The following is a 13,392-nucleotide window of genomic DNA, read 5'->3' as shown; positions in this document are numbered from 1 at the left end:
TCAGCTGAAGTCCTTTCATTCATTTTGTCTTTGCCAATAGAAAGGTCAGAACTCCAGATTCCAACACCGCACCTTTTTATCCACTGTGGCTGGAAACTAAAGCCTACACCATGAAGGTCACTAACTATGAAGAAAAGGGCTGCTGTAAGTTGAGGGACAGAACATGGTCTGCCTTCACTGTAAGCAAGCAGACCAAATCCAAAATGCTAAGATCTTCAAGGATGGCAAACAGTACAGCATACTTTTCGATCCTGTTTTGGAAACAGCTCTCCCAGCTTGAACAACATGTACTCCATCTACACTTCAGCCTCATTTGGGACAGGGGGTAAAAAACCAAAGGAAACAAGGTACACAGCATCTAGCAAAGCCCTGCCACAGGCTCCCAGAACCTGACCCAGCCATAACTATATTCAGGAAATCAGTGCCCATGGCAGAAGGGCAGCTCTGCATGACCTAAGACCACATGGCATTAACAAATATCAACAACAGCCCTGTTCCTAACTTTGTGGTTTCTGTAGTACCCATCAAGCAAATAAACAAACCACTCCTCTCCTCCTCAGGTGCTTCATTCCCAAATTCTAACCCAAGCACTGATACTAACAGTACCAGGGAAAAGCCAAAAGCTTTGGTCCCTTCCAATGCCTCTTCCAATGAATTCAAGAACCCACAACCCATTACATCACTTGGCTCTCACTATTTCAGATGACCTAAGTAATCCCAAACCCCAAATTAAAGCAAGAAGCTATGGTCACAAGCTGCTAAAGACAATGATTACAGCTGACAGGAGCACGGGCCTCTGAACCCGAGGCTCTGCAAAATCCACCAGTAACCTGAGTTTTTTATTTCTTCAGCCTAACCCCAGCTGAAAGTACTGCTCAGGAGCCAATTCGTACACACCCACAAGTCGATGCACCTCTGCCAAATGCTGAGAACTTTGACTTAGTCTAGAATAAACTGGTCGTTAGACTGCCAAACCTCATCCCAACCAGCACCCCTATAACTGCTTATAGCAGCAACCATCAGCCACAGAGAACACAGGGCACTGGCCACATCTGACAACATCACACTTTCCAAGTGCACAACCACCAGAAATCAGTGCTCTTGTAGTCTCTGCTTCCCAAACTTCATGCAAGCAGTAAGAACCCAAAGGAAGAATTCTTAAGCAGGAACATAAGGCACTGTCTCAGTGCTGTAGCTCTTCCTTTGCCTATTGGCTCTGCAAGCTCCAGCGACAGTGCAGACTGTTCCAGCTATTACTATATGCATCATGTCCTCTGCCCAAACTGGGGCACTGAGTTCACTGCAATTCTGTATTAAGCTTGAGATGAATTTTAAGGCCTCCATGTACTGTTCCCACTGCTGGTTCAGATGAGAATGTCTGATCTGTACTGGAACACATGAATAACTAAAAAGCTCATGAGCGCAGAGACACAGTCAAGCAAAAGGAAGTGAATCAGGACTATTTTTACATTTCCACATTGGTTCAACAAAAATGAGATATGCCAGCATAGAACAGTCAGGTTACGTGAGCTGCTTTGGCAAATTCTTGTCCACTGTACATTGGCTCCTCCACAGTACAAAGTTTCTACCAAAAACGTGGCTTGTGTCTGTGAAAAGCATTCCTCAGTATTGAGGTTAAATTATAAACAAAATATTTTTAGTGTAAAGAGTTCAGCCAAGATTCCTGCAGAAATCTGAACGTTACTTTCCTCCCTCCTGCTCCATAATAAACATCCACAGACCAAGGAACACTGAACAGCGACCTCTCTAATAGTTGGCAGGGAAGTTCTACCTCAGTCTCTGGCCTGGCTGAAAGTGATGGAGAACATGCTGCCATTTGGACATCTCAGTGCTACAAATGTGCTGATCCATGTGCCTTCTTAGCACTTAATAAAGAAAAGAGCATAGAGGAAGCTGTGCTAGAACTGAGTTCTAACATGGAAACAAATTTTCACTGAACACAATAAAACGTTCACTACTCTGTGTAATAAACAAGCTTGGAAGTCAGTCAGCATACTCTCTGCAAACTTTAAAAAAGGCCCCTGAAATACTCGCCAAAGCACAGACAAATAACCAGAAAAGTCCTCTGGAAGTGAAGAAGTGTTGTTGTTTAAGAAGTTACAAGACTGGAAAATCAAAATACCAGTATGCTTTAGCACACATCTGTACCCCAAAAACATGAGCTATTCAGCTCAAGTGCCCCTTAAATATTCTTGTGCAGAAAAATGAAGGGCAGAAGCTCCACAGTGAGCTTCCACCATAAGGGCTCAGCCTAAGAAACAGGCCTGGCATCATCATGGGCATACTTACATTCTTTTATTGACATAAATATGAAAAGCTTTCAAAACTGCTGGTACTAACTACACAGGTAGTTCTTCACTCCTGGGCACAAATATTCATGATTTCTTTTAGAAGAGATTGACAATGGCTCTGACTAATGCTTTCTTACAAAAACTCATTGCCAGAAAACCTCAAACTCTTTCCTGATGTGTTCAGCTAGAAGAATTCAATTTCAGACAGCAACTGTTCTGTGGCACAAACTCAGGTGAAAATTGGCAGAGACTTAAGGAATCTTACAGAGAGAACACAGGACAGAGAAGACAAAAGCAGCAATGTCTGTGAGGCTTGTTACAGTCTGTTATCTTGTTTAACATTTTAGCCCAGCGATCAAGGGAGGATATGTTCCCCTTTTGACCACTCACGTAGAATGTTTTGTACCAGCACACTTGGTGTGCAGATAGCATCAGACCATGAGGTTTCTAGTCCTGGTAATAGATGCAGTGGAACGCAGCTCAGAACACCTCCTTCTCCCTCCATACCTGGCACACATGACCTGAGCAAGCCCCCGGCGTGGCAGTGCTCCAAGTGCTGTGGGAGCAAAGGGTGAGAAGGAAGGCTGCAGCCACCCCAGGGTGGTTCTGCCACGATTTATGAAGATATCAACACCCCTTCAAAGACACGGCATCAAAAGCTGAGCGACCTGAAAGATCAAGGGCCCAGACTTATTCCAGGACATCAGAGATCATTGTCAACATCATAAATTTGGCTGATGAACTTTACAAGAGGCTGAAAGGGGCCAACTGAATTCCAAGTAACACACAAGCTAGTTAATCAAACCCTTCTAAAAGTTCACCTAGAAAATTGGCGGGTGAGACAGCAACAGCACAACTAGAAACCTGACACCAGCAGAGCCCCAGCCGAACTGTCAGCCCCCAAAGGTGCTTTTAATTCTAAAGAAAAGCATTGAATTCCTCTCTCTCTTTGTACTCTGTGAAAAATTACTTCAGCAGTACTAACAGAGCGAATCCACGTGAATCTCCTTCACCACTTAGGATTCTCACATAAGAACCTTAGAGTAGTTGCTTAACACCTACCCAAAAGAGTTAATCACTAGGATCAATTAGGAGAGATGAGGGATTGATATTCTTATTTCCCTTTGTCCACACTGCAGAAGATCAGAGACGGCTGCCCAACAGACTTTATACAAACAAAGGAAACCTAATTCAAGCATAAATATACCAAAGTAACTACAGCTGAAGGAAATCAAACCAAAGCACTCATTTATTTTAAAAGCCTGAGCAATTTCATGGCTCATACTAGTTAACGCCGCTTTTATGAGTGTAATAAAATCTCAGGTTGGGAAGAACTGACTTTATTCCCCTGGTATCAACAGGACCTCCTTTTTTATCCATGCACATCCCTGGTTATATTCATTTCTGTGAACTTAAAAACCAGGGCCTGACTTTCTTGATAGGTATTGACATTTCCCAACAACCGAAGCAGAAACTAGGAAGATAATCTGGGTTAGTAACTTGTGGTCATTATAATGTTCTCTACAAAAACCTTTAAGTTATTTCTAGAACAAAACGTGTCCTTTTTTTGGATGAGGTTAATGTGAAAAAATGATGAAGATATTAAAAATAAAGATTTGGTTTAATGGAGTCTGTCATCATCTCTCCCACACATGCTCTGTTCTCCCCTGCAGGCTAACCAACCCCCGTTCTCATGCTTTTCCAGTCTCCGTACCTGTAGCATCACATTCTCTTCTGGCATCTGGGAAAGTAAGGGAGAAATATGAACAATATCTTTGTAGCAATGCTACGTCTCTCTTCTTCCAGACAGAAAGAACTGAGTCTACAAAGCTTCTACTGCCTCTGTGTACCTCAGAACATTTCCATGTTTCTTGAGCACCTCCAGGTGACTGCACCACCTCCCTGGGCAGCCCATTTCAGTGCTTGTCCACTCTATCAGCAAAAACATTCTTCCTAATACCCAACCTGAACCTCCCCTGGCACAGCTTGAGGCCATTCCCTCTCATCCCACTGCTACTTATGCAGGAGAAGAGTCCAACCCCCACCTTACCATAACATCCTTTCAGGTAGTTGTAGAGAGCAATAATGTCCCCCCCTGGCCCTCCTCTTTTCCAGATTGAACAATCCCTGTTCCCGCAGCTGCTCCCCATAAGACTTGTGCTCCAGACCCCTCACAGCTTCAATGCCCTTCTCTGGACAGGCTCCAGGACCTCAGAGTCCTTCTTATAGTGAGGGACCCCAAACTGAACACACTACTCAAGATGCAGCTTCACTAGAGCTGAGTACAAGGAGACATTCACCTCCCTCCAAAATATTTGGTAAGAAGCTTTGAGGTGATGCTTATTAGAAAATTAATCAACAATGCTATGCGTATCATTCATGACAACAATGGCAGGCACACCTCCTGACAAAATTAGAGTACATTTACAACAACAGTGTAGCTTACAGGACACAATGAACTGAAGGCTTGCCTTGTTTTCTTCTACTTTACCCAATTTCAAATTAAGAACGTAAATAGTATGTTGGATTTCAATTACTGAAAAAAAGTCAGTGCTGCTTTGCCAAGGTCCAGAAGCAGAGAGCTCAGAAACCCCGGCCCTCCCCTCCTCTCCCAGAAATGACATTTCCAGCTCTGCTGCTGCTGCCCTCCAAACAGTGTACGAAAATGATGCCATTCTGTCTTCCTGTGATAACAAGAATGGAAAATGACTGCACATGAAGTACAGTGGGAAAGAGTAAGAGGAGGGAGGGGGGAGTTTTGTTTTATTCCCTTGGTTAATTGGTTTATGTAGCAGCTTTGCTCTCACTCTCCCTTCCTCTTTGCCCTCCCCAAAGACCAGACTGTTTGGATGCTGTCGATTGGAAGCATAACACCAATCAGGCAGCAAATCACCCCATCAGAGCTCCATCACAATGCTCTCTTCTTCCCTTCCAGTCCCCTCTCAGAATAATACAAAAAAGCAAACACACACACACTCATTAAAAATGAGTTATAACTTGATGTAAATCATATCCAGATTGCAGTTTCCAAGATCAGAGGGAAGAATGAAATTGCTTATGCTAAGTCCCAAATAGTTCACAACTTATATCCCCACACGAGGAGCACTGTTGTCAGATGGCACACACTCCAGGCTTCATTCAAAGAAGACATACTCATGATTAGTTTTTTAATAAAGAACGATCCACTGCAGGCATCTCTTATTCAGCAGCACTTCTAAATGCACCCGCATAATACTGCTGTGAAGAAAGAGAAAAAGGCATTTTGTTTTCATTCTTACACTATTTCATGAGCAGACAAAGGACAATATGTGACGACAACTAAAGAGTTATTCTCTACTTTATTGCAGGAACGCATTTTAAAATTAAAAACCATGAACAAATCCACAGAATAATTCAGTTTTCATATCAAACAGCTGCAGACCCTGTAACCGAAATAGTATGTCTAAGGTTATAAATGAAAACTGCTCAGTATCATTCTTTGAGTGACAGATTAAATTCCTAATCCAGTTATGGTAATGGCCACATTTGTAGTTTAACATAAATTAAGAGCTTAATTATATTTGTGACTATTTTAAACAAAATAACAAATTCCTTTGTACCTGTGAACATAATTTATAGCAAAGCCACGTTCATTCTCCAAAACAATCTATTTTACACTGCAGCTCAGCACTGTTCTAATGGTATAATGTAATTCTTGTCGTAGAATGTGGAAGGAGTAGATTCAGTGGTAGCACAGAGGTTTTGAAGATAAATGAAGATGCTATTCATTCAGGGGTAATTTCATCTTAGAACTATATGAAAGATGTTTCACTCACAAACAGTACCTCTACGGCTTGGGATTTAGGCATGTTTTCAGCTACAACATAATGCTGCCAGATTGATTATGTTGATATTGCATTTCTCATGGTGAAGAATTCCAGTTTTTATTCTCTTAAAAAAAAAAAAAAAAGGTCAGATTTTCATTTCTCCACTCAGCCTTGGTTCAACCTCAGCAGCAAGTTCACATTTCTCCTCACATTTTGTCTAGGGAAAAACCAAACCACAATTCATACACAGGAAAAAAAAAAAGAAGAAAAAAATCACAAATGTGTAGAGAGCAATTAATCATGAGTGATTTACACATTCATTTGATTACTTGTTGAAGTAAATAAGCAGTTAGTCTATGTAACACAATTTTACATTGCCCAAACATCCTTCTGTCATTCAGGACTAAGAGCAGACAATTCTAAACGCACTTTCCTGGAATATATTAAGATCATTTACAAGGACATCAATTGCACAAGCAATTAATACATATCTTAACGTAATGAGCTGCTGGCTATATAACCTCAGGATAGCTGTGAGAATTTCCACAGTCGTGAACATTTTTGACAGCCTTTTAAGCAAGACTCCACTGCTACCCACATAAATATTTCAGAAGAGTCTGTAATGACAGAGGCAGCCGAAACGCTCGCATTCCTCCCCCTGACAAGCTGGGGCAGCACGCAGAGATGCTGCTGCTGTACTTGCAGCCGCAGGCCTGCAGAGCACAGCTGTGTGCACCCACTGTCCCCTCCCTTACCCCAACCCCACCAGCCTTCACCTGCACCAGGCACAGCAGGGGGACGGGGCCTGGGCAGGCCCTCCGCTGCAGACTGAGACTGTCCGCTACGGTTATTTAGTTTTAATCCCAGCTTGTGGCTTAAAGTAGATGAAAAAACTGTAATCCACCAGCTATGAATGCAACAGCATCCTAAAGCTTAAACATAGCAACACACACAGTAGACCCAATTCACCACCTGGAAGTCCTTGGTTCTCACAAATAACCTTTACAGAAGCAACCGTAATCCACATCTTAAATCCACAGAATCACAAAGGCTGGAGAAGATCTCCAAGATCATGGAGTCCAACCATCATCCCACACCCACCGTGCCCACTACCCACATCCCTCAGTGCCACAACCACAGACTGCTCTCCCACCAGGATGGCTGCACGAGTTGGTGGCCTTGGCCACCACATGTGAGCAAAGTAAGAGCCAACCAAGATGAGGTAACACCTTCATCAATGAGGAGAGGAATGCAATTACTCACTGAAAAATCCTGTTGCAAGAAACTGTGCTCAGAAGCTTACACACATGCAATCTTCTGATGGCCCATGGGTGGCAAATGTCTGAAGACACCACACCTACAGAACCAACAGGCATAGAGAAACGCAGAGCTGTGCCTCAAGGGAACTGCTGACAAATGTAAATAAATAATAGTAAATAATAATAAACTGGCTGCAAATACAGACAGCATTTTATCACTGAGAATGAGCATTCATAATTTTCATTTTCCACTCTCTCCTACCCATGGTCTGACAGTGATAACCCAGAAACCCCTATAAGTGCATTCCCAGCATACACAGTTCTCTTCTAAATCAGAATTTATCTTAAACACAGGACACAGCAGGTAGAAGTTGTACAATCTGAGGCAGTTAGGTCTGAGTTTAAGACCTCAGAATTCCTAGGATGGCCCCTTTCTTTCCAAAAGGCCTACACCTCTGTACTAGATTTCCAACAGCAGTCTGTTGAACTCCTTGTAATTATTCACAGAACGGAATGCATAGCAATCTACTGAATTTGAAATGAAGCAGCTTTTTAAAGCAAAGATAGTATCAATTTGTTAAATGTGTTCTTACACTACCCGAGTATGACATAATAAATCTCAATTTCTCAGGCTATCATTTTAAATAGTAACTCCATCTCTACCTCCTTTAAAAGTGGAGCTGCTCAGGGGTTGAATTATAGCTGTGTGTTTGATTCTGAGTTTTGGTGACTTTTTTAGTATGATAAGACTGATAAGCAGGAATGCTGTACTTCGGAAACAGTACAGTAAACAAGGGGAGAATGCTTTTAACTGTGAGTCACAGTGCCCAGGAAGTATATGTATATTCATTAACGAGAACAATGCCAAACATCTCACGAGAAGAACAGAGTCTTCATTCTGAATGCAACTTTCTCATTCCTGTAGCTGGAAAATCATGGCTGAGATTAAAATCAGGGCAAAGTAGTAATTCCCCTGAAGTGAAAACAGCACTGCATTCAATATCAAGGTTCTGCAGCCTTCCTTCTCAACAGGACCATATAATAAAATCCTTCAAGTTATCAAGCAAGGAGTGCAAACACCAAGTGGTACATGAGACAATGCACTAGCTCATTTGAAGTTATGTTGCATTTTCAGCAAACTCAAAGAATCTGCACGCTGGAAAAGAGGAAGGAATTCTTCATTCGGTGTGTTTCCAGGAACAACAGTAGAAGAGGACAGAAGAATTAGAGAACATGAGTAGAAGAGGAATTAAAAAACAACAAACCAACCCACCAGGATCAGCTGAGATTCCACAAGAGAAAAGGCATTTGTTTGTTTGTTGACTACTGAGGACACCACCAATACAGCAGCTCAGCAATACCCAGCATACTCCGACCTCCCCACTTGCACGGCACATAGTGCTACTTCCTATGGCCTTGGATTTTATCGTTATTTTAGATGTAACTCTCTGTATATCTGTTTTCCAAGAGCTACTTCAGGGCAGTTTTACACAGGGCTGTTGTAAGGGGACTCAGAGAAAGATGCAGAAGACCAGTTCCAGCACAACCAGTGTCCCCACATGAACCATGTTCCTTAGGGACCTGATGGCTGCCGGCTCCACACGCTCTTTTGAGCAGATGCATTCAAAATTCCAGTGCATTTCCATCACATGAAAGTTCATCAGGCCATGACCAACCCATGGATCTGCCCTGGTGATAGTCACGTGCCCAGAATCCCTAACAAGGGAAGGGGAATGGCAACTGTGGGGGAAAAAAAAAAACAGGTACCAGCTCCTATTTCTATTCCTATCCACTGCTCCCATTTACTCCTCAGGGAAGGGGGAGCAGGAGGGAGAGATATCCAGTAAAAAGATAAACAGGCTCCTATCAGCATAAAATGTCATTTCTGAACCAGAGGAATGCAGCAATTTCCTTATGCAAACTACACTGGTCTAGTCAAGGCTCTCTGATCTCTTAGCTAGTAATACATAACTACAGCTCCTAGTATTTCAAATTGGATTGCATACACCAAGGATAACTATTCTTTCACAGTCACAACCTTGTTACACAGGTTCTTCTAAATAGATACGATTCCCCAATAGAAAATTGTTCTATAAAGTTGAAGATCAGATATCTACCAGAGCTGTATTTATAGTCATGGCTACTATCAGCTGTCCAGCTAGAGAATATTGAAGAAAAACAAGCGTTTTTAATATATTATAGTTAATTTATCATCTAAGTGACATGTGTAGGATAACAGTGGACTGGATACAGTAAAGTAAAATGATGCATTAGAAAAGGAAATTTTAGTGTTATGTTATTGTTTCTTTTGTTTGTGTGTTTTTAATGCAAGCCACACCTATGTGCATCGCTACATGGCAAGAAAATATATAAGAACCACAAAAAATACAGGATTCTGGAGTAAAAAGGAACACTGAAATCAAGGGAGCAACAAAAGCACTTACTTGCTTTACTGTGAGACACAACGTAAAACACACCAACCAAAAAAAAAAAATATTGCCCATTTATTTGATATATCAAAGATGACTCATTTTTCTAGCACAAGACAAAGGTACCTTTTGTTCTGATAGAATTTACTCTTACAGATATTTCCTACATTGCCAGACTGAGAGGAAAAAATGTTAGAGATCCAGTGAGTAGTTAATACGATCATATAATCCCAATATTTTTAGCAGTAATGTCAGTTACAGTCTCCAGTGTCCCATGAGGCTAAATGAGAAGTGACCCCCTGGACAGCCCTAGGAGACCCCTAGGTCTTGGCTGACAGCAGCCAAGCCAGACCACACACCAAAGCAAGAAGCAGGGGAACAGTGCAGCTCCCTGCTACACAAAGCAGTAGCAAAGCTACTTTGAACAGGAACCTGACAGACATCCTGCCCACCACCACTTCTGACAGCCTGACCCCCTCTGCTAATGGGAACACATTCCCTCGAGATCTGGGGTTACTGAACCTAACAGGTTAATGGAGTTTACACAGACTTCACAGCCACAGAGGTGCTTTTAAGTCAGTTAGAGATGCAAATCTGTCAATTATATGGACTATTTCTACAAACCACATTGGATCTCTACTATGTATATATGATAGCTCTCCTCAATTTCACCAGAGACACATGGAGATTTGATGCCCACAGCACATCTGCCTGGAGCTGGGGCAGTAGTAGCTGTGAGAATGAAATAGCAGCAAGCATCATACAAGAGGCTACAAGGAGCACTGGCACCCCAGCTGACAACAGGGGCACCCCACAGGGTCCCAGATCAGGAGGACAAGCAGATACCGTACGATAAAATATAGCATAAATACAAGTACAAGCACTCTGTACAGAACACACAAACCCTCGTGTCCTTTCGGCTCTGGCACTTCAATGACAACACGAAGCAAATCACACACAGGAAATAAGTCACTGCTTATGACAAAAATAATTCTTAAATTATTCATTTGGGAAAATACAGACATTTTAGCTAAAAGAAAATAATTCAAAACCTAAAACAGAAATAACATCTTTAGTTTAGAAGAGATGACGTTACCTGAACAGCAAGGGAAGCTGCATTATCAGAGAGCAAAATCTGGTCTTCTGTTGAAAGAAAAAAGAAAAATCACAATTACAGAAAGCAATGTCTATTTACCTACTGATCTGCAACTGTAAGTCATCCTGAGTTGCATTTCTTGCATGTAAAAGAAGGAGCAAATGTATAATTGTTACGGAGCTAGGCTAGAAAACCTGCTATATTATTTTTTAAGTACCAAGAATATTTCTCCTGCAAATGCAATTGCATTTATCATACACTACCAACAACGTAGTGGTGTATACTCTATATAAAAATGCTACAATTGAAAACCAAACGCTTGAGCTTTCTGCCAATTACTCTTCTTCTAATCAAAGTTAAATAAAACCGCATCTTCATAACTCCTCTGGCTAAAAAGTAAAAGCATTCAGAAAGCTATAAAAACGGCTTGCAGTTAATACTGCACACTGTGTCTAGGTCTGTCACACAAAAGAAAGATGACAAGTTCACTGCAATAAAAATTCCATGCTTAGAAGACTAGGGCTGCTACCTATTAGTCTTCATTACTTTGCAGTCTTCTGACAACTGTAGCAGGCTGCTGAGCCCCAAATGGGGGCCATAATGTGATCTGATGATATATGAAGAGCTGCTAAAGGGAGCCTGAACCATCCTAGCCTATACATTTTAACAGTTCCTTTTTACTGAGAGCCCACTTTACCACAAGACTTCAAAAATCTGCTGCCTCAGCTATTGGTGCAGTAAATCTGCCAACTGTGCCTGCAACCACATCATTTTACACTGCCTACAGCAGCCAATATAATGAGTCAATAATAAACCAAGGACCTTATAGGCCATGAATAGCTGGTTTATATTGGCAGATGTAAGCGTAGCTCAAACCTCTGACCAGACAAACAACACAAAGGGCTCTTAACAGTTGCTGTGCTTCCTCGCAGTTAATTATCTTCGAGCACATTTAATAGGTTTTTAAAAATAGAGTCATTACTAATTGCAAAAAGCGTACCCACCCTTCAGCTGCTGATACAACGCAGCATTTTCAGGCCAAGGCTCTGCGGCTGTGGAAAGAAGAGGAATTAATTAGGCAGGCCAAACAACAACGCACTGCAGATGCTAACAGAACACAAACATTACCAAGAGCAGAACTCAAACTGCAAAGAGCTGATGTGAGATGTGACCTGCCCTGAGATGTCCCCCTCCCACTCTCTTCTGCACGTAGGGGCACAACACAGGGCAGAAAATTAAGCCTCAAAACTAAATGTTGCAGACAAAGCTAAAACCCAAGCTATGTTGCAGAATGGCTTCGCAATTACCACACAGCAAAAGCAGCTAGCTGTTCTCTGCCATAAGGCATCCTTGTGGACATTCCCATCACAACTCCGGCCACTCGAGCAATTATTTATTAAGGTACAAAACAATGAATTCTGGAAATAACAGAAGAAAACACAGAGAGAGAAGCAAGAACCTCAAAACCAAACACGAAGAATGCTCTGGGGAAATGGAAGAGCTCTGTGCCTGACTGGCCCGATGCCGTACCCAGAGAGCGAGGTGTGTGGGCACAAGATGAACCCCACCAAGACCCGGCTGCCCCTTGCTTTAAATTAAATACCGGCCAGCCCCGGCACAGCAATGGCAATATTCATTTTAAAAAAACCTGCACCACCAGTCGTAAAGCAAAGGAACAGAAGACAATGACGGCTTCCAACTGAGAACCGTTGCAGTTCATCATATTCCATATGAATTTATGGGAAGGCAAAAATAATCAACAGCTAATGAGCACCGATTATATTAGCATTAAGATGGGTCACTGTACTGTGTGTACTATCTCCATTACATTCTTTGTTAAATTCATTTTAGAAATCTATTCTTAGATAGCAATTCAAACTTGGATTTTATCCCAACAAGCTATATTGTATTTTAGCCTCACAAAGATTACTTTTTAAAGCAATGAAGTGTATGAATAACTGTGTGTGCTTCAAACAAAACTGTGCCACTGGCTTCAGGAAAGTCATTATTTGTACCTTAGTCCTTCGACTCCAAGAAAATACTGAAGATATGGAAATTTGTATGGAAGCCACACAGAACTGGAAAGTTTGTATCACTGCACAGTCCTGCAAAAGTCACTACCTTTAACATGAAGGCACAGAGCTCACCGAAGCTACACTAGCAGAGGCATGAGAAAGCAACCAATCACCCCTACGTGTCAGGAAGAAATGTTTTATGTTTTATTGTAGCAGTTATTGGTTTTACACCCTTCCATTAAAGTATTGCCCTGGAGTAAAAATTCTTGAGATGGAAGTACATTTACTTCTTGGAATAGAGACTAGGTATCGTCCACGGTACTGCAACCTTAAGCATTTAAAATAATTTATCTAAAATACATTTCTTCAGATCCACTCAAGTCTTGGAAGAACAAATGCAATGAGGAAATTAAGAAAGCTAGTGCTGTACTTTAGCAAACTTACAGTGCTGACCTCTGGAACTCTTACAGAAGTA

At 41.7% G+C, this 13,392-nt stretch overlaps 1 protein-coding gene across 1 annotated transcript in view; it reads right to left on the bottom strand.

Annotated features, from left to right (window-relative positions):
- MTX2 (metaxin 2) overlaps nt 1–13,392 on the bottom strand; it is a 32,788-nt gene that overhangs the window by 7,695 nt on the left and 11,701 nt on the right. The window contains exons 2-3 of the mRNA XM_031599432.2: nt 11,907–11,954; nt 10,903–10,949 (exon numbers count right to left, since the gene is read on the bottom strand). Of these exons, the coding sequence (XP_031455292.1) occupies nt 10,903–10,949; nt 11,907–11,954 (95 nt within the window). The remainder of the gene's footprint in view (nt 1–10,902; nt 10,950–11,906; nt 11,955–13,392) is intronic.

The sequence above is a fragment of the Phasianus colchicus genome, chromosome 7 (assembly GCF_987193195.1).
Source record: "Phasianus colchicus chromosome 7, bPhaCol1.hap1.1, whole genome shotgun sequence".
Taxonomy (NCBI): domain Eukaryota; kingdom Metazoa; phylum Chordata; class Aves; order Galliformes; family Phasianidae; genus Phasianus; species Phasianus colchicus.
Note: the sequence above shows the minus strand (reverse complement) of the source record. Positions and strands in the feature narration are given on the sequence as shown.